The sequence below is a fragment of the Nuphar pumila genome, chromosome 14 (assembly GCF_984573655.1).
Source record: "Nuphar pumila chromosome 14, dmNupPumi1.hap1.1, whole genome shotgun sequence".
Classification (NCBI taxonomy): domain Eukaryota; kingdom Viridiplantae; phylum Streptophyta; class Magnoliopsida; order Nymphaeales; family Nymphaeaceae; genus Nuphar; species Nuphar pumila.
The window spans coordinates 90646533-90668925 of NC_143262.1; the positions used below are offsets into that span (position 1 = coordinate 90646533).

At 39.8% G+C, this 22393-nt stretch overlaps 1 protein-coding gene across 4 annotated transcripts; it reads right to left on the reverse strand.

Annotated features, from left to right (window-relative positions):
- Nucleotides 1–1207: 1207 nt before the first annotated feature.
- SGS3 (XS domain-containing protein / XS zinc finger domain-containing protein-like protein) lies at nt 1208–22054 on the reverse strand. 4 transcript variants are annotated; one of them, XM_089987665.1, is made up of 8 exons: nt 21970–21996; nt 19483–19981; nt 19315–19373; nt 16093–17203; nt 3609–3903; nt 3219–3463; nt 2864–3063; nt 1208–1615 (listed from the first exon to the last, which is right to left on the reverse strand). In XM_089987665.1, exons 4-8 carry the CDS (start codon nt 17161–17163, stop codon nt 1381–1383), a joined length of 2046 nt encoding a protein of 681 aa, XP_089843791.1. In that variant the 5' UTR covers nt 17164–17203; nt 19315–19373; nt 19483–19981; nt 21970–21996; the 3' UTR covers nt 1208–1380. The 4 variants fall into 4 exon arrangements, with proteins under 4 accessions (XP_089843791.1, XP_089843790.1, XP_089843792.1 ...); XM_089987664.1 differs by having other exon boundaries at nt 19315–19981; XM_089987666.1 differs by lacking the exons at nt 19315–19373; nt 19483–19981 and having other exon boundaries at nt 1208–1612; nt 21970–22054.
- Between the last annotated feature and the right edge of the window lie 339 nt (nt 22055–22393).

Here is a 22393-nt window from a genome sequence, read left to right on the forward strand (position 1 = left end):
TGTAAATAATGACAATGTTGGCTGCACTCAACTGTACCATGCTCTCTAGCAGGAATTCTTTGGTGAGCTTTATCTTGTCAATCTGTCCTCACAATATGCATTCGGCATGCTCAGTTATTAGAAAAAACATGCTTTGGAATTTGGATCTAGTGGTTTCAAGGTCAACACTTTTTTAATTGTACAATGTTGGTACGTTGTAGTCTTGATTTTTGAAGCTCTTAACAAACTACTAATGCCAACACGATCCAAAAGTTCAAAACGTGTTTTGACTAAACAACCCATGTAGATCATGTCTGTAGGGTTTATAGGTATGATTCACAAAAAGAAAGAAAAAAGAAGCATAAAGATGTGACAAAGCAATTGGTGTATAATAGAAAGTGTGGTACAGCGGGTGAAGCTATATGTTTCTAAAAAAATATTTTGTTTTGTAATGTGGTTGGATGGGGTCCAAGTACAACTAGACAGTTGGACCTGTGAGAGTTGAGGGATCGGCTTGAAACCCGTTGAGATTCTAGTGGACGTTTTGGTTCAAAGGTGGTGCAACCATGATCATATTTTAAGATGGCATTTCCAACTTTATCTTTGCACCAAAATCTTGCCGCATGCGTGGCCCGTGTCATATTGGGCGACACACCCATACCAGCTAGCTATCAGAAAAATGTTCCCTGCAAAGAGCACCATATTAAAGCCAAATGGATGGGGACGAGGTCTGAAAGATGTTGACAAAAACATGAAAGCACCAAACCTAAGAGTTAATCCTGAAAACCACATTCGACATCATACACAAACCAACTCCACAGTAAGCAACCTGGGTCACATCAGTCTGCAAATAAGTCAGCAATCTCAGTTGGAAGAAACAACTCTAGTTCAGTACGAGCAGAATATCAACTGCGTCCATCTTTAAACCAATGCGTAACAGGAAACCGGATCAAGCAAGCAACATCAGTCCAATCAACTTAAAGTATAAAAGGGTATATCAAAATTGATTCCTGTATGGTATACCCAAATCTACCGGTTGATTGCTCGGACAACCATAATGCCAAGCAAGACAAGGTGTAGTAAATTGATCCTGCTTAATCTGACTTTCAAGTAAGTATGATCAATACCAATACCAGAACTGCTTTTCAAAATATCCCACCTGCATCTAGATCGCTCATATCAAATTACAAGCTACACCAAAAGCAAACACAATAAAATATAAATCTGTAACATTGGTATAGTCATTGAAAATACTACCACGAGTGCATATTAGTCTGCTCCATAGTAAACCTTTGTATCAAGTTTTACCCTATATGTAGAGAAGAACGCAGAAAAGTATGTTTCTTGTTCAACAAGGGCCCTAAACAAGGTCCAATTTTTCTGGCAATATCAGAGACCGAGTTAGGCATTTGAAGGAGATGAACATGCCTTTGCTATGTACTTGTCTAGCAACTGGGTCATGGCGGCCTTGAACTCCTTCTCCAACTCAACTTCTTGTTCCAGCTGCTTGCGCTTGAATTCCGTCCTAATTTCATCATGCTTTTTTATCAGTTCTTGCCTTTCCAGCTCGTATTCCTCTACCCCTTTTGAATGAGCTAGAAGAATGTCTTCCACCTTAGCAATTTCTTCATCCCTGCTAAACAAATGCATGACGAGTAAACAAACAGATATCAAATCCTGCTACAAATCTAGTCATTATAACTGTAATTAGAAATATTGTTGATATAAACAACTGCAATGAGCGGCTTCCAATGTGTCCAAAGCCTAAGAATATGAACAGGGAACACCAATATCAATCCAACAAGATAGAAGACAATTGCCGCAGGTGCACTCACATAATGAATCAACTAAAAGATACATGCAGACAGGACCATAAGAATGGATGGTGCTCATCTCATGGTAAGTTGATGGCATGGACCTCCTCTCAGACCATCCACATTCACCTTTGGAGGTAAACAAGAATAGGATTGGCTTGTTTATGCTGTCTTGTTTTTCTACAACAGAAACCAAAGGTGGTCTCCTATCAAACTCATGATAAAAATATGGCGGTGGTTACCAAAGAGGTCCTATTGCAGGTGTACACATAAAACTGAAAGCCCTGATACTTTTGCTTTGTCCCATGGAAGAGATATTCCAAGCAAAACAAAGACAGGACAGTTTCAAATGATACCTAAGAATGCATATTGGTCGAATTTTATATTGACATAATTCATAGACAAATACTATTGATTCCAGGGGATGGCTTATGGTATGCTTCAGCTGTTTAGCACAAGAAATTCAAAGTCTATCGGATAATTTTACTTTGACCCACAGAAGCCACGTTCCAAGAAGAACAAGAGATGTCATTTTCAAATGATACCCAAGGATGCGTGTGAACTGGAGTTTCCATGAAATGTGAAATTTTGTATCGGTGCAGGTCATAGAAATAAGTTCTTGACTCAAGGAGATGGCAGTTTAGTTTATGAAAACCCAAGACACAGGCTTGATCCTCTTACACATGTACAACAGCTTGGAATTCAACAAGCTATATCTTCATTAGCCATGTCCCAACTTCGAAGGATTGGGTTACTAAGTCCTATTCTCCTTTCATTCTTCTGCAAAGCTAATTCTAAGCTAGTTCACAACCTTTCACATCCCTTCAACCCGTATCATTGTCACCCATCTGTACAACAGAGATAAACTGCAGAATCAAATGGGGCAATGGAGCCATCAAACTTGTGAACCTGTTTTAAGACAAGATAATGGTGCTTTTCTGACAAGATTAGATGTTAACTAGTCATGCATTTTGATACTCGGTCCTTATAGCACATTCATCAACAACTTAGCCCCCTGTTCAAAGCATGACTTCAGAAATAACAAAAGTCAGAGAGATTGCTGAGTTCACCTCAATTGATGCTCCTGCTTACTATTTCCAGAGTCCATGACAGATAAGGTAGCTTGTTTATGCTCCAACTGGTTGCGGTAGTCTTCCAAAGTTGAATTTCTAAATTGTTCTTGAACTTTCTCAAGTTCTCCTTCTCTAGCTTCAACCATTGCATGGAGCTCCTCTATTTGCTTTCTGTAGAATTGCTCTTGTACATCCATCTACATACTCAAGCAAACACATGAGAGGCAAATTACAAAAGAAACACTTTACCAGAGAAAGGAAAAGCCACAAATGCAGGGACACAACATAGAACAGAAGCCTAGCTGAACAACATAGACAAACTAAAACCAAATATGCAATAGCAGACTATTACCTCCCTTCTACTTTCTTCATGCTGCTTTTTGGACATCTCTCTCACTATCTTATTTTCCTGTTCTTTTGAACGCAACTTCCTTCCAACAGTCGTGACCGTCTCTTTCAAAGTCTTTGACTCCTGTTGTCCCCTTGCAACTTTGTTCTTGTACCAGATCAGTTGCTGATTATCTTCTTCCATTTGCTTCATAGGAATGATAACCATTTCTTGGTAGGACCTCATCTCAAATTTTAACCTTGATTTACCTGGAACAAGCTTGTCAGAGAGTTAGGAACAGACAGAATGCCAAGGACAAAATACTGAACACCAGAACACCAACATAGAGATGAGAAAAGGATTTAGAAAGTAAATCTATTAATAAAGAAAGAAATGGTAAAAGCAAATACACACCTGGGTGGTGTTGATTAAAATAATCCATGTCCTGTTTTGTGGCCAAATAACCATACAAGACGCGGTTCCCACCAGGAACAAAGCCAACTCGCCGTCGTTCCCAAGCATCTCTATCTCTACACTCATCAGCAAAATGCTTATGTAGCCGTTCTGCCTCAACATAACCCATGGCTGAACTGTCAAATAGCAGGACACTCGTCCCACGATGGCCCCGAGGTCCATATGCATGCCTTGCCCTTTTCGCATCATATCCTTGAAAATAATCGAGAAGTTCCTGATTTCCCATGCCAATCCACTGCAATTCATGTACCAAAGCATAACAAAAAATAAAGAAGTAGAATTGAAAATGAATACATAGAAATCAGTATCAAAGAAAATTACTCAAGAGGCAGCCAGGAACTCGCTTCAGTAAAAAAGAAAGAAAGAGAGTAAAACAGCCTTTAAAGCAGAAACATGGCAACAGACCAGGATAACTGTGCTATATAAAAATCACAATGAAGAAAAAACAAAACAAAAGCAGACCACCGTACAAAAGAGTATCAGCAAGCAGTCCATCATGTTATATATCAAAGAAAGCTTGGTGAAAAATGGAACCATGGGTAGATATATGCATATACATAATCAGCTGGACAGAGAAGAAAAAGATAGAAACAAAAACATTTTCAAATGAGGTATGCCATGCCATATTAGAAGTATTCATAGAAAAGAGGACCAATGACTAGGGAAAGATTTGAAATATAATAAGACCATATTTTACTATATGTACATATCATCTAGCACATGTGGCAGACTTGCTGAAAGAGTTGACTCAAAAATTTGTAGCCAATTTAGATTTCCAATTGACCAGGTGAAATATGTGTTGGACTCACCTTTTCGGTTATGAAATAAAGCTGAACAGATGACTAGATGAGAGTTGAGACATGTAGGAAATATTTAGGCAATCTAACCATGTAGGGTAGTGGGCATCCATTTGTCAAGCCAGTGGCACGCTAAGCATAATAAAAAAGATTTGCTATTTGAGAAAACCAAGTTCAAATTATATATACATAAAAGAACATTGTATTGAATGGTCAACATACTGAAATACATAACATAAAAGTATAACTGGTAACTTGACCAAGATAGGATTTTACTTTCATCAATTTTAGTAGCGAAGTTTCTGATTATAGTGAAAAGAAGTCATCCATGGATCCGGATCCGGATCCAGACCCGGACCCGTATCCGTATCCATATGCAGTCACGTATCCACACGCAATGCTGTGTTATATTGTAATATTAGCTGTTCATTAAAGGGCATTTCAGTACCCTAATTTTTGTAACCACTCACTAATATATATTATTGAATAGAGCAATCACGGTTATCCAATCTTATCTAGGGATGGCAGTGGGGCGGGGCGGGGCGGGGGACAAGGTTTCCACCCCCGCCCCGCCTCAAAATTTTATCCTCCACCCCCGCCCCGCCTCCGCGGCGGGGATGGATTTTATCCTCCACCCCCGCCTTCATCCCCGTTTCATGTCCTCCACCCCCGCCCCGTCCCCGTCCCCGTCCCCGTCCCCGTCCCCGCCCCGCCCACGCCCCGTCCCCGTCCCGACCCCGTCCCCGACCCCGCGGGATGAGCGTGCTCGTCACCGGCGCCGCTGGCTTTGTCGGCACCCACGTCTCGCTCGCCCTCCGGAAGCGCGGTGACGGTGTCGTCGGCCTCGACAACTTCAACGACTACTACGACCCCTCGCTCAAGAAGGCCCGCCGTCGAATCCTCGGCGACCACGGCGTCTTCGTCATCGCCGGCGACATCAACGACGCCCGGCTCCTGGCCAAGCTCTTCGACCTCGTCGCCTTCACCCACGTGATGCACCTCGCCGCCCAGGCCGGAGTCCGGTACGCTATCGAGAACCCGGCGTCCTACGTGCACAGTAACGTCGCCCGGCTCCAGGGTTAGGAAATTAGGGAAGGGAGTTAGGGTTAGTAAACAGTTCATCTGAGTTGGGGGCGGGGATGGGGCGGGGCCGGGACGGGGATGGGCCGGGGGCGGGGCAGGGATGGGCCGGGGCGGGGATGGGGCGGGGCGGGGCGGGGCGGGGGAACGTGCCAGTCCATCCCCGCCTCCACCCCCGGACGGGGATGGATTTTAACCTTCATCCCCGCCTCCATCCCCGTTTCATACCCTTCATCCCCGGTCCAAACGGGGCGAGGCGGGGCGGGGCCCCGCTTTCCCCCGGTCCACTGCCATCCCTAATCTTATCCATGACCTTCTGCAGCCCCTATTCTCTTCTCTGTCATCTTCTTTCTCTTGTGCAGGTAAGTCTAGAGTTTATTCCTTCTAACATGGTATCATAGCAGCCGAGTTAAAGTTGGGCCTGGAGTTGTCTTTCCAAAAGGAATGCCCAAAGAGATGATCTCAAATCCAAGCCGAAAAAACTGTGAGTTTCTATTTTCTGCATCTTCTTTGAATCAACGTTTTTCCTAATCTAACTTTCAAATCCAGATCTGTGTTTCCCTTCAATTTGTGTTTCTTTTCTAAACCCAGATCTAACTTTCAATCTATTTCTTTTCTAATCCCAGATCTGTGTTTCTTTGAATCTGCGTTTTTCCTGCATCTTTCTTCAAATCAGCGTTTCTCTTTTAAATCCAAATCTGGATTTTCCAATCTTAAACTTTTCTGAGTCTCTTTTATCAGTGTTTTTCTCCCATCTGCGTCTCTTAATCCGCGTCTCTTTACTTCAGTCGAGATCTCCTCATTCTTACTCCTTGCTCATTTCTGAAATCCCCTCCTTCGAAAACCGGAAACGTTTCTCCATATTGAAAATATTGATTCTTACCTCTTTTTCATTTGCCAATTATCTTTGTTTCATTTAAAGGGGAACATTGACAGAATCGTCCGCTGCTGATCTGGTTTTATCTGGAATACCTTTGCTTTATATTTATCATCTTTATTATGCTAGATTACAAAAGTGGCTAATTCTTCAATAGACTGAATCTGATCCAGAAAAATTTCCCCTCCTCTTTAACATCAATTTCTTCTTGTGTTTTTCTCCATGGATTCCTCCTTCCCACAAACAGGTCTTTCTTCTAATTTTCTTAGTCAACTTATTTCTGAGAAGTTAAACCACCAATTTCTTGACTTGGAAAAGACAAATCGTTCCTTTCATAAGGAGCCAAGATCTCTCTGGACATATGGATGGATCAATTCCAACCCCTCCAAAATTTATTTCTCAGAAAAAGGAAGATGATAAAGGGGCATCCTCTACTGTGCTTCTCAAAAATCCGGATTACGTCGCTTGGATGAAGAGAGACCAAGCATTGGTGGTATACACCTCAACACTGTCGCAAGAGGTTCTTGTAGCCGTTCCTGATGATTGTTCGGCCAGGGAGTTGTGGGACAAGTTACTTCAGAGATATTCGCAAATATCCGACGCTAGAGTTGTGTTTCTTAAGCGGGAATTTCAGATGTTAAAGAAAGATTCCATGTCTATCATGGAATACTTGAATAAAATGAAGAGCATTACGGATCAGCTAGCTATCGTGGAATGTGTGGTTAATGCTAAAGATAAAGTACAGCAGACTCTAAGCGGACTGGGACCAAATTATCATGTTCTGACAACGTCCTTATTATGTCTTCCAGAGCTTCCAAAGCTTCCAAAGTTCGACGATCTACGTGCAAAATTACTGCAATATGAAATGAATTTAAAGGGTTTTTCTGAAGAAAATTATGTGCACTCAGGGACTCAAGATATACTCACTACAGGACTGATCTATGAAAGAAGAGGAGGTAGTGCTTTTCGAGGCAAAGGTGGACAAGCAAGACACAGTTTTGGGGGTCATGGACTACTTCTAACACCTAATGTTCCTCCCAATCAGCAAAGTCAAAGGCCCATTCCTATATGTTTTTTATGTAACAAAAGGGGGCATATTAAAGGAAATTGCTGGTTCAATCCCCAAAATAAAGGAAAATCTTTGCAAACAAAGACTAAGAAAGACTCAGGAATCTCAAAAGGCTGGGGAGAAGTAAAGGAGTTACTATTGACAGCACTGGCATGACTAAATATGAAGCAAAATGATAAAGGCATTTGGTATGTTGACTCAGGGGCAGCAACCCACGTTTCAGGTGATGTGGGTAAACTCCTAAACCTTATTCCTTATGTTGGTAGAAATAGTATAGTTACAGAAGATAGTTCTCACCACTCCATTTCACACATTGAAAATGCTATTATACCCATGTCTAAATCTCCTCTCAAGCTTTCAAATGTTCTCCATGCACCAAATATTCAGAAAAATATTGTTTCCATCTCAAAACCGGTTGATTATATTAATGCCTTAGTTGAATTTATTCCATCTTCAGTTTATGTCAAGGATCTTCACACGAGGAAGACATTCGCTGAGGGAAAGAGACGAGGCAACATGTACATTTTTCAAGAATATCCCTCCTCCACAGTTCATTCCACTTGTTCATCCTTGAAGCTTCATCAGCATCCACCATTAATTTCTTCTGAGTGTGTGTTCGCTATTTCTGAATGTAATAAGCCAATTCTTTGGCATAGTCGATTGGGTCATTGTGGTCGTCATTTTATTGAAAAACTTGTCTCAAATAATTTGATTCCTAAGTCTAGTATGGGTTCAGAAATAAATGAAATAAAATGTCCAAGTTGTCACTTATGTAAGAGTCGTGTTTTACCCTTCAATTCAATCAATAAAAGAGCTTCAAGGCCTTTTGAAATCATATGTTCTGATGTCTTGGGCCCTGCCCCAATTGCTTCTGATTCAAGTAGCATATATTATCTTATCTTTGTTGACAACCATTCCCGTTACACTTGGATATTCTTCATGAAGCATAAGTCTGAAGTCTTTGGATTGTTCTGAAAGTTCTATTATTTCATCAAAAATCATTTCTCTGAAAACATTCTACATTTTCAATGTGATGGAGAGGGAGAGTTTTCCTATAGTGATTTTATTGATTTTCTCTAGCATAACGAAATAAGAAGCGTGTTTTGCCCACATACACCTCAACAAAATGGGATAGTTGAAAGGAAGCACCGACATATTGTTGAGAGTGCAATGAGCATGATGCATGATAGTAATCTCCCTATTACTTTATGGACAGAGGCTTTTCATTCTACAGTGCATGTGATAAATCGTCTACCCATGACACCGTTAGAAAACAGATCGCCATACTTTACGCCTTTTGGTATTCATCTTGATTATCATGAATTACGTGTTTTTAAATCTGTTTGTTATGTGCATATTGACAGCTCGTTAAGGCATAAGTTTCAAGACAAAGACTTGAAGTGCAAATTTGTGGGGTATGCGGATGACTATGAGGGGTACAGGTGCTATGATCCTTCGAGCAGACGCATCAAAGTGTCCAGAAATGTTATTTTTTATGAGATGAACTTTGATAATCAACCAGCTAGCATCTCAAGTTCAGGATCCAATGTTGAGGTATATTATCCATGGCTAACTTCTGAACTTTTTTCCAACATTAATGATGATTGTCCTTCAGACTGTAGTCAGAAGGAAATATACGAAATGTCAAAAAATGCACCACAGCCAGAAGAAGTTGTTGTGCAACCCTTGGAAATAGGAAGGTACAAGGGCATCATCTACACCCGACGTCAAAAAGAACCTCCACCCATCTTTGCTTCTTGTCTGAATCTTAATGTAACTCCTCCTTCCTCACAGGAGTTGGTTGTCAGGAGGTCTACTCGGCCTCGACATCCACTTGATAGATGGGTCAGCTATAAAAACTTTTCACTGGATTTTCAATTGTTTTTGACATCCATACACAAAGAAGATGAGCCTCTCACTTTTTATCAAGCTGTCAGCTCTAAGAAGTGGATTGAAGCGATGAATGAAAAAATGGAAGCTTTACATGAATGTGGAATTTGGGAGATTGTGCCCAAACCATCCAACAAAAATATGGTTGTATCGAAATGGGTGTATAAGATCAAATATAAACCAGATGGGAGTATTGAAAGGTATAAGGCTAGACTTGTTGCCAAAGGGTTTACGCAAGAACAACGGCAGGATTTTGATGAAACTTTTAGTTTTGTTGTGAAAACGGGGACCATTCAGATTGTGTTAGGTCTAGCTATTGAGCATGGATGGACATTAAGTCAGCTAGATGTTAAAAATGCTTTCCTACACAGAGATTTAAAGGAGGAAGTTTATATGGAGCAACCCGCTGGATATGCAAAACAAGATGCTAATCAGTACGTGTGTAGATTGAAAAGAGCGATATATGGTTTGAAACAGGCATCTTGTTCTTGATTCGAGAATTTTTCCCTTGAGATACAGAGACACCGTTTCTCTAGGTCACTTCTAGATCATTCATTATTCATCTACAAGAAACATAATGTGACCACACTCCTATTGATATATGTAGACGACATCATCATTACAAGAAACTGTCGAACTTATATTGAGGAAGTAAAGAAATTGTTGAATCAGAGATTTAAGATGAAGGATCTGGAGATCTGCGATATTTCCTTGGAGTAGAAGTCTACAAGACATGTAATATTCTTACTCTCACTCAACACAAGTATACGTGGACATTCTCAGTAGAGCGGGGTATGATGAATTGCAAACCCTTGAGAACTCCAAGTGTCATACATCAGAAACTGAGTTCTAAAGAGAGAGTGACATAGGAGGCAGTTAAGAATACTAAGTTATTTAAAAGGCACTGCCGGTGATGGGCGTGTGTATAGAAAGGGTGGGCTGAATCAGGGTGCACATGAGATCATTGTTTATGTTGATGGTGATTGGGCAGGTGATCCAGATGAACGTCGATCGGTATCTGGTTATTACATTTTCCTTGGGTCAAACTTGGTTAAGCAGAAAGCAGAAAGTCGTCGCTAAGTCGAGCACAGAAGCCGAATACAAATCAATGGCTGCCGCAACTGCGGAGGCTACATGGATAAGGCATCTCCTCACAGAAATAGGAGAACTGATTGCTAGATCACTCCGACTATGTGATAACCAAAGTGCTATCAATATGTCCTTCAATCCTATTTATCATAGTCGGGCAAAACACATTTAGATACACTAACACTTTGTGAGGCAAAAGGTCGAAGAAAAAGAGATCGAACCCAATTTTGTCCGAACTGAAGCAAGTTGCAGACATGTTCACAAAAGAATTAACGAAGGACAGGTTTTGGATGTTAAAAGGCAAGTTGTTCATGATCCAAGACCATGTACAACCTGAGGAAGGGTGAAAAGAAGTCATCCATGGATCCGAACCTGGACCCATATCCATATGCAGTCAGATATCCACACGCAATGTTGTGTTATATTGTAATATTAGTTGTTCATTAAAGGCCATTTCAGTACCCTAATTTTTGTAACCACTCACTAATATATATATTATTGAATAGAGCAGTCACGGTTATGCAATCTTAGCCGTGACCTTCTGCAGCCCCCATTCTCTTCTCTGTCATCTTCTTTCTCCTGTGCAGGTAAGTCTGGAGTTTCTTCCTTCTAACACATACATCTCTTCGTACCAGCCAAGACCCAACAAACCAAGATCTACAGTAGGGTCAGAGAAGGTGGAGATTGATGTAGACAAATATATTGCCAATATTCTTTAAATATCATGATATCACCATGTACCATTTTATTTTATTTTTGTTATGTTTGCTAATAGATCTTTCCTATTGTTCATGTTCCCTGGATTTTGTCAATAAAACCTAGAAAAGACAAATAATCCAAAGCATCGAAAGGATTAAGGATTCCACCCAAGACTTTGGAATATACCTTAAACAAACTCTTCTAGCAGGCTTGGACATTGATCATAAATATCTAAATTATGCTTTTGTCAAGCACCCAATAATCTCCAGGCCTATCACGGAACCATTAGTTACAGTTACACATAATCAACCATGAAGTTTGAAAAATTACCCTTTTTCATAGTCATGTGTTCCAAGTATTCTATTATCTTGCTTAAGATGGTTTAAGACCATTAAGATAATTAACCAGAATCCTGTTAAAATGTATGCATTTAGGTATTCATGTATGCTATTATATATATATATATATATATAGTTGTGTATTAACATAACCTTCAGGGGTATTTTTGTCTTTCTTATCATATGTACTTCGCACAGTCCATTAGGGACTTTTCTCTCTTTTATTTTTTACTTTTTCTATCTTTACTTTTTTGACTTTTTGAGCCCGGACTAAATCGTCCATATTATAGGACTGTTGAGATTCTCCCCAAAGGTCGCATTTTGTGACCGTTGGGGAGCTCCCAACAGCTCTATTGAGCTCTCCTTTGTTGTATAAATAAGGGACCTTGTCCCCTCTTATTTGTATGGTTCTTTAGAGCATTTTATCAATAAAATACATTATTTATTTTATGTTATCTTGTGCTCTCTTATGCTTGGAATCAATGTATTTTGCCCATTAGTGCCCTTGTGACTTTATGCATCTTGCCCATTAATGGCTTGTTATTGCGTGTTTAGGGATATCACTTGTGATCAATTGTTTCATTACATGGTATCAAAGCTCATTGGGTTCTCTTAATCTTGGAGGTCTTGCTTGTGGTGATTGAAGATTGTGACAAAGGTGTGTTGCCCTCTCTTGCTCTTTACCTATCTATTTTTCGTCATGGAGCATGAATAAAGAGTGAAGCTCTCCTTCAAACTCAATGGATCCAACTACTTGACGTGAGCTTCGACTATGTAAAATCATTTTAGAAGAAACTGATGGGAACTTCTCTTGAACCATCGTGAAAGCTCACCAAGGTCGAAGAAGGTGTTGAGAAAGCTCTTGTTGGAGATGATCGTATTAAAGTCATCAATGAACATCAAATAAAAGTAGAGGATTGAGAAAGCAACCATGTACAAATTTTGGCATAGTTTATGAACAATGTTGACATAAAAATATATGCTAACATTGCTAAATTTAGAAGAGTCAATGAAGCTTTGTTCTTTCTCAAGGGTATGTATGTAACGACGCCAACTATCCCACGTAAAAATAATGATTTTTTTTTAAAAACAATTGCAAAAACTCTTCCACGGATTCGGGGCACATCTGAGTTTTAATATACCAAACTACAACCAATCCATGCATTGAATCAATATAAAGAAATAAAATCAAACTGCATTTATTAAATCAATAAGTCGAAGACACCATTTACTTGGTATACCAATAACTACAGTTGAGTCAACAACACCACTCTCAGGCAAAGTAACTTAAAACTCCCTAAAACCGTGACCGGGATAAACCACCCTATCGGGTTTTAAGGCATAATCCTACACAAAGTTTTAGTATCCTCACGGTCCCCCATAACCGCCATCCAAGATGCTCACACTATGAAAGGGACATCAAGAAAGAGATTAATTATACAGTTTTAGTCTCTTTTACCATTTCTAATCAATTTCAAGTTCTTTACACAAGAACCATTTTGCAAATCAACATGCAATGCATAAATAAAATCAACATTTAGAGCAACACATGCTCCTGGCCTACACGGCCCGTAGTGGTTCAAACTTGACCATTAACAATATCTCAAAAGTGATTTATGCAAATTGCAAAATTTCAGTGAATATGCAACACACATTTTTCAAACATGTTCACAATGCACATTTAAAACACACAAAAAATGCACATTAAGCCAAGCACACATGCATGCGAATACAATACTTAGAGACCACACCATTCATTATCAATTTTATGTATATAATCAACCAAGCATGCATATGATCACAGTCATGCAAACATCAAATTAATTTCAGATTCATGTGCATGATATACACAATTGCAAACTGATCGATTTATGATCAGATTCATGTACCACACCAGAAAATACATATTTCGATCAGATTTACGTAACATCAGAAAATACATATTTCGATCAGATTTACGTACATGACAAATTTCATATACTCAAATAAACTATGCAAAAAAATTTGCCACTGTCGGTCCGGTTCAGGTACATGATCAGATTCTTATGCAATCCGCAGATTAAATTCATATACATGATTAGATTCATGTACATGCATTGACTTGCCATATGTGAACATCTTCACAATTGGTATGATCCATGTCCATGATGTGAATCATGTACCTGAGTCGACCAAACTAAAAATAACCATGTAAATAGGCTGTTGGATAGACTTGCACAAGCATGTAGTCTGCATGTTGGCTGATCCATGTACATGATTTTGATCATATACATGGGTTGGCCAAACCACAATGCGAGCAATTGGGTTAGGCTGGTGGGTCCAAGCTCAAAGAGAACAACTAACCTAGTAGGTCAAGCTGATTTGACTCAACTGAGCTCAGCTTAGGCTGGGCAGGTGTAAACACCCCAAATCCAGGTCCAAGCTCACTACAAGTGGGCTTGGTCTAGGCTAGAACCAAGAGAGAGGCTAGAGAGAGAAAGAGGAGAGGGGGGGGCAATTTTTCTAAAGGGGGTCTCCTATTTATAGAGAAAAAAATGGATCTTGAATCCACATGGGTCTAGTTCTGATCCATAATGGCAAAGAAACTAAATGATATCTATGTCCTTGTGGAGCCCACTTAATAATTTTATGGGATATTTATATAGGGCCCACAAGATTTTTTTGTGGGGTCCACCAGATGTTTTTGTGCGGCCCGTGTATTTTTGGGTTCTGCCGATAATTTTCACGAAAAAATATGAGTACACCATTTTCTTTGTCTCGAAGAGACAAAACAGATTGACTCGAAATCTCCTAATTTTATCCATAAAGAGAATTATGGCTCCTTAACTGTTTGAGCATATATCCCCGAGCATGTATACGTCCTAAGTATAATTGGCTTGATGAAATTCGTTCGTTTCTCATTTCGAGTTAATATGATAGTTTTACATAAAATACTTCTTAGTTTTATTCAGAATTTTTATTGAAAAATTGTGGGTCTTACAATTATCGTATATCACATCAGAACACCAACTTGCATATTTCTTCACCAAAGCCCTTCCCACTCCTCGATTTATTTTTCTATTTAACAAACTTTCAGTTATGTCACAATAAGTTTGAGGGGGGGTGTTAAAATGTATGTATTTACGTATTCATGTATATATATAGTGGTATATTAACATAACCCTCAAGGGTATTTTTGTCTTTCTTATCATATATACTTAGCACAACCCATTAGGGACTTTTCTCTCTTTATTTTTTACTTTTTCTATCTTTACTTTTTTGACTTTTTGATCATGGACTAAATTGTCCATATTATAGGACGGTTGGGATTCTATGTGATCGTTGGGGAGCCCCCTCCAGCTCTATTGAGCTCCCCTTTATTGTAAAAATAAGGGGACCTTGTCCCGTCTTATTTATATGGTTCTTTAGAGCATTTTATCAATAAAATACATTTTTTATTTTATGTTCTCTTGTGCTCTCTTGTGCTATTTCATTACAAATCCTTGTTAGGTGCCTTCAATACTTGTCCTCATGTGGATTCAAGCTTCACATCCATTGGCAAATGAAGAACATTAAATTGTTCATGAAGATGGTGACACTTGGGGCATAAATAGCAATTGATCAACAATCTAAGACAAGAAAGAAAGGAGCATAGACAACAAAAACATTATCACCAATCAGGAAAAGGTCGAACCATCTAAGGCAATCTTTTGAATTCGCTAGAGGGCTAGGCCATGTTATTGGAATATTTCAAGAAGAAATACACACACAGACACACACACACATGCAAGCTTTCTTAGAATTTTGTTAACATATAGAAGTCACATGAACTTGAGGGAGGCATGTGAAATACAAATCCAAGAGCTATTATGGGCTTGTTAGCTAGCCTTAAACAGAATCAACTTCAATTCCTGCCCACATCACCAATGCATGATTCAGTAATAGCCTTGGTGATGGCTGGATTTTTAAACCAAAAGATCACAATTCACCAGAAACAAGAAATGACATCTTTCGTGCGTACTTGTAAGACAAACTGGACATGCAATTGCAGGTCATTAAAAAGCATTCTCTATTGCTCATATGCTTTCCACATATGCTTTCCAACAGTACACAACACATGCACTAAAGCTCTGTTTTAGACTTTCAAGATGAGAGCTGCTGTAAAGTAAATTTATTTGCCCATTTCTCCTCCCGGTTGCAAACAAAAGTAGCTTACAATACTCAACTGCTCTAAGTAATTGTTGATTTTCTCAAAGGAAAAGAAAAAGGAAGAAGAATGAGAGCATGTCCTCACGAATTTAGGGCATTTGATGATTACAAGTCATCTACAGATCACTGTTGCTAAATTTAGGCATGGAAAGGTAAGAACAATGGGTCAGAACTCACTGGCAAATGCTTTCAAAACCATAGGTTGCCTTTCCACAGGATGAGAGAGGAACACAAGAAGGGCGACTGACCAGTGGAGTCTCTCTAATCAATTATAGATATAAACTGCCTTCAATGCCTAATTGCTAATGGTGAAAAAATAATGACATTACAGACTGTTCCAGCATTCAATTCAAGTATTCAACAAATACTAGGAAGCAATGGAAATAAAATAAGATACCTTATCATCATCATCCTTATCAAGCCAAGTATTTTGAATAACAACGGTCGGGGGCCAAACAATCTCATGATCAACTGATTGTTCTCTTAGACCTTTCCATTTTCCAAATGTTTCACCTGCAGGTATTACTGAGGTTCCTCTCTTGGTTAACTCCTTTTCTAAGAGTTCTGCAAGTTTTCGATGTAGCTTCACCCTCTGGGTCCCCTTCGTCTTGGCATGAGTCACGAGAGGTTGCATTCCCTTGTACCAATCAATAGCTCCCGGTCCACCCTGGCATGCTGGGCAGTGCCACTGCCTTGAAGGTTCATTTATCTGTTCCACCGTCAAAGAGTCCAAAGATTCAAAAAATTTCCTAAACCACTTACTGTTCTTGAAGTTCTCATCATCGATTTCATTAACATCAGAATCATATTCTGCATCACTCAATAAATCATAGTCACTGTCATCAAGCGCTACATCATCTTCTTCAGAACTGGTGTTTGGGTGTGCCCCAGTGTCAGGTTCAGAATCACCAGCTCTGTCCGATTGTTCCTCAGAAAGAGAAAGAGCATTATCCTTAGCTTCAAAAGCTATGCTGGAATTGGCTGTTGGAGCACCTGGATTCTCTCTCTTAGCCCACTGCCACCCATTCTGCAGAGGAGGAGGAATGCTGGAAGGTGGAGACGTGTATGAAGACTGCCAATTGCTTCCAGAATTGGATGATTGTGCCCTAACATTTCCTCTAGCAGCTTGTCTAAAAGAATCCACTGGTTGTTGCTGCCGATTATACCCAGCCCTTTGTGTTGTGTCATGCTGGGTTGTAGTTTTAGCTGCTGCAGAAGGCACAGATGGCTGTTTTTGTGTTCGCCTAGGCTTCCTATATACTTCCCACTCACCATCTTGAGAGTCATTACCAAGATCAGCTGTACCAGCACTCAACTGAGCACTATTAGGTCTGTTACTGTCATAACCAGCAGTACCAGATCCAGATGATCTAAGCTGGGAACTTGTAAATTTTCCTTTTGGGGAAGATGCTACAGAAGAGGTAGGGACCTTGCCCTTTTTATGGTTATCTCTGTAGGAACCCTGCATAGTTTCCTTTGAAGAGTGGGACCAGATAAATACAAGATCCCTACAAAACCAACAGACATCTGAAGGATCAGATAGTGAAATTTAGAAAAGCTCAACCTATTATAATTGGAATATTTGTACGAAGTGGCACCTTCATTTCTCTATTCATTTCAATGTAATCAGTAAAATAAATCAACATGTAAGATAAAAATCAAATGAAGTACAATGTAGATACTTCAGTTCACGATGACGGATTTCACATCATGAAAATCTATATGTATTAAACGAACCCTAAGCAATTCTGACTTCAGTAAAACATTGGACATTATCAATGAAACTGAATCAGAAGACATTATCAAGCAATCAGCTTTCATAATGTTCAAAAGAACATAGTAATAATTCACAATGACAAGCAAAACAATTTCAGTAACATGTTCAATATTGATCAGCAAAACAGGTTAACTTTGTGACTATCCACGGGGAACTTGAGACCCAATTTTAAGCTCAATATAAAATTCCTTCGAGAAACTTATCCAGGATCACGATATGTGGAGTTTGTGGTTTAAGTTATCCTGGTTCAAACATCAAATCCACAATGACCAATTATCCATGATATTGATGAAATATTAACAGTAGCCCAATTCTAGAGACAGAACTAAACTGGAAAAATCACAATCACAGGGTTCAACATACATTTTTTTGCTGAATTTAGGAAAGAGCCAAACAGTTGTGATTACCTAAACATCCTAGAACGGTTGGACTAGACTTCATGTTGTTGCATAAAAATCTAAAATTCAATAGCACATGGATGGAGAATGTCAAGATCATATAATGATACAGATAAACCGTTCGACAAAATCTAACGCAGGATAAAACAAGGTTTAATCGAAGCCCAGAAAGCAGAACTCGTAACCATGACTAACCATTCCTACATTCAACACATAAAACTAAAGCAAAAGGAGTGGTCACTAACAAACCTCATGCAGCAATCAATGTCAATTTCTAACATATTTAAACTCGTTATCCCTGCAATATTCAAAATGAAAATGTTTTCTAAGGAGACAAAGACCATAGTAAGTTCTCCCTAATGTGAGTTAAACTCCAACACCAGATCGTACATATTACATCTGGCAACATCCCTATCGACAAAAAGAGTAACCAGAACCCAGAGGCATAAAGACATCCATATCCATGAACAGGAACGTGTAGACTTCCACATGGAATATAGACAGATATTCCATGAATTTAGATGCAAGCAAATTAGAAAAGAGGGAAAAGGCAAGACTGAAAGTCCCCGATTAGGAGTTATTACAGCAGAAGAATAAACCAACATAATTCCACAACTTAAGAAGATCAAACATAGATAGAAGGTAAGCCAACAATAAAGCATGGAATAAAACACAATCACAACAAACAACAAATTAGAAAACACGACCAAAATACATAGTGAACATGTCAAACTGACTCAAATCTACAGCATCTATCGTAGACACTAGATTCCGCAAGATGGATACACAGAGTCGTTGACTTCAAATTCTTTATTATTAAAGTGAAGCATATGTAGCTATGTCACACGGACTCTTCTAACAGGGCACCGCACCCGCGTCGCACCCGCACTCAGGCGGGTGCGACACTTGGACACAACTTCCTTTGTGTTAGGTGAAGTCAACCACATAGAGGTCCATTTCTATCCAAAAGTAGATTCAGTTAAACCTAATCAAGTCCATTATATATATATATATATATACCCGCACCCCGCGCACCCAAGTTTTTTTAATGCGCAGCATCGACGCATCTGCACCCGTACCCCCACCCGCACCTGTGTGACATAGATCTGTAGCGTTCACAGACTTAGAGGCATGCAAGGAGCCAAAACTTACTCCCAGCCGGGATACTTTTGCCGGGTACCTAGCTAAAAAGACACTTAGGCTATCTGAAAGCATTTCCTATGTCCAGTAAAGAGCTCACCTGCATTTTTTGCTGTTTCTAGATAGGAAATGAAAAGAAAGAACAAGAAGAGACCGGCGTCAAATTAAGGGAAGAGAAGGTATGAATCGACACCACAAGATAAGAAACCAACAGAAGACATTTAGAAAATTTACTCAATAATCTAGAAGTGCAGTACATATTCCGAGTCTTAAGTAAAAGGCCGAGTCGCATTTTCGTCCTTACAATGCAACGAAATCAGCTAGGCTCTAAAGTAAAGCGGCAGAGTTGCAAAATTCCCAACCCTACAAAATATAGTTTTAGGCAAGAGGATTTAGGTGTTAAAAAAACAACTCCTTTTCAATAAAAGAGGAGATCCAATTCGAAATCGCAGACAGGAAATTAAAAATCCACCGTGCACTTCGTTCCAGCATTAAACGCTCCTTGAAATGAAAGGAGAGATTGGGCTTTCACGAACATCCTCCATTTCGATTTTCTGGAATGAGAGGCGGTGGGACCCACAGGCGTTGGGGGGGCGAAAAAGACTTAATATTAGGTTCAATAGAGTAGAAAACAAAATATTCAGCCGCAAATCTCCGCCGTCAACCTCGGATGCCTGATCGTTCCAGATGCCCGGGACCAGGTAAAGGGTGCCATCCGACGTTAGGATGCCGCTCATCTTCATGATGAATGGCATCCAAAGATCATATATGGTCCGTCCGGAATATGAACGGCGCCCGAAATAATGGTGGGGCCCATCTCAGTGATGGGCATTCGTGCTTTCGAAAAATGATGGGGTTTGGTTGCCTTTTGCCGTTCATCTCGAGATGAACGGTATTCATGGCAGCCCTGATGGTCTGTGGCCCTGACCTGATCCGCCCCTAGCTCCCAGTCCGCCTTTTAATGTCCCCACCTGTAGCACCACAACGAAAAAACAAGAAGACAGATGAAGAAGGAAGAAGGAAAAGAAACGTGCAAGAATCCTTCTCAACATACAACTACGGTCTACCACTAAGATTGCGCCCATTCTCAACATACAACCACCACTAAAGATTACGCCCGTTTTCAACATACAACAATACTACGATCGACCATGTCAATTCCATATATTGGAATAAAAATAAAAAACAGAACATAAAATATAAACAGTAAAAAGGACACCTCTTTTTTTAATATGAAGGATATTATGGTCTTCCACAAAAAATACAGCGATGGCGAGCTGCTGCATGCGCACGTCGCTCCAATGGGGGCCAAGAACTTGGCCGCCAAAATTTCTAGAAAAAGGAACATTTTGGACAGACGGTTCATGCAGAAATTACCAAACATAAAAAAAGGCAGAACAAAAAAAAAACGGATTGACACATGCGTAACTTCCTATCAAACCGTACCGCAGTTCATCGGATGCGCATGAGTACTGCTCTCATGGCCTCATGAAGATTTTTTTTTACGAAGAACGGGAAAACCATCTCAAAGTAAGGTTGGGCAATGGGCCGGGCGGCCTGGTGGGCCAAGCCAAACCTGAGCCGAATCCCAGTCCATTATCCGTGCCTTGGTCAGCTCACGGGCTACTGGATGGATTTGAGCTACCTAATTATTTTTTTTAGTAGCTGGTTGCATACTAACTCGATAACTATTACTATTTAAAATAAAAAAATAATTAGTTCGGTGCATTAATCTTTTATTTAATTCATTGCCTTTGGTATTATAAAAATTAATTTATAAACTTCATTAGAAAATAACCTACAAATGGGTTTGGGTCGGACTGAACCCACTCGATGAACATTGATCAATTGAGACAATAGGCCGGGTCATGAACCGATTAAAAAACAGACATTTAGAAACCAGACAAAACCCGAACCATCTTCTAGTCGGGCTGCACTTAAAAACCGATGGGCCAAGCTCTAAATGAACCTGAGCTGGACCAGCTTACCCCTATCAGAAGAAAGACATAGTCGTGCTCGCTATGTCTGCCATACTTAACAGTTGTTTTGCGCTCAAGACGATGCACACCCCTTGCCTCCTTGCTTTGACACGAGGAGCAAATGCCTTTGCCATGTAACCCTGACCACCCCGCCTAGCAGTCCCACTACGTCAAATCCCTTGGGCTGCCTCGTGCAGATTAAGAAAAATGAAACACAAAAGAAAAACCCCAAAGTGTGTCCAATATTCCGGAGTAAAATTGTTATTTAACCATTAATCTTATTAAACAACCAAGAAAGACCCCAAACTTTCGGGGGTGGTACCGTCTTTTCATCACCAAACGCTAAATGAAAGAGGCAAATATCTTTAATGAAAAATCCCAAAAACGATGTCTTACTTGTCCATAGTGCATTACAAGATAACATAAAGCCAACTATACCCCTATGAGGTTCCTAAAAATGTGAACAGAAACTTGAAAGGAAGAGTTCTCCTAATAGGAACAAATAGACAATAACAACGTATTCAGCACAACAAAGCAAGAAAACTACGCCGTAAACAGAAGCAAGGCCCTCGAGAACATCCACTGCTACAGAAATTCCAGGAATAAAAACCGATAAACATGAAATCGACAAGAAATCAACCTTATAAAAAAATTTCCCAGAACTCTTTATCGGAATCAAAATCAAGCCCTAACATTATGCACACCACAAACAAGAAAAAACATAAATCACCAAGAAGAAGATCAATCATCGGCTCCAGCATCAAATCCCCAATTTCTATTCTCTCAAATAGAGCCCCATATTAAGGGGATAAATTCACAAGCAGATGTTTATTCTCGCACCGAAATCGTGATTTTTTATCGAACAAGAGTGCACAACGCCAGGATCAAGAATTCGAAATAGAAATGAGAAATAAACCCAAGACATCGATCGAAGCACGAAACTAAATTGGCGGAGGAAGATATGGAGGAAAAAAACAAACCCTAGGCTCGATCCTCGGCTAGAAGAAGGCGCTCTTCACTCTTGCGCAGCAACCCAAAGAGAGAGAGAGAGAGAGTGTGTGTGTGAAGAAATGATTATATCCCACCGTACATATTTATAGGAGGGAGAGTGTGGGGGTCCTGTCTGTGAAAAGAGAATGACTAAAAAAGCCCCCGAAATCCCTAAGGGAAGATTACCACTTCATGCCCTCGAAAATTTTAAAAATAACTTAAGAGTCCCCATCGAGCACCACTTTAAGTTGCAAGAGTGGTCCTAAAAAAAAGGTTTCATATATTAGCAACAAAACTGTTTAAATATGCCCTTATTAACACATCTGCATAACCCCCAACTCCCCAAAAAAGAATGCTTACTTATCAGGTCAGAGCAACAGCTCGCTCTATACCAACGGCGGCTCAGTCTGGTTG

Bases quoted from the DNA above. Each gene is read 5' to 3' on its own strand.
- SGS3 (XM_089987663.1), bottom strand. From the start codon at position 17,163: ATGCAGGGTTCCTACAGAGATAACCATAAAAAGGGCAAGGTCCCTACC. The intron at 3,464-3,608 runs GTGTGTATTTGC...AGCTTGTTCCAG, and splicing joins TTTTAATCAACACCACCCAG to GTAAATCAAGGTTAAAATTT. The intron at 1,616-2,863 runs GTGAACTCAGCA...GCATTTGTTTAG, and splicing joins AAGCAGGAGCATCAATTGAG to CAGGGATGAAGAAATTGCTA.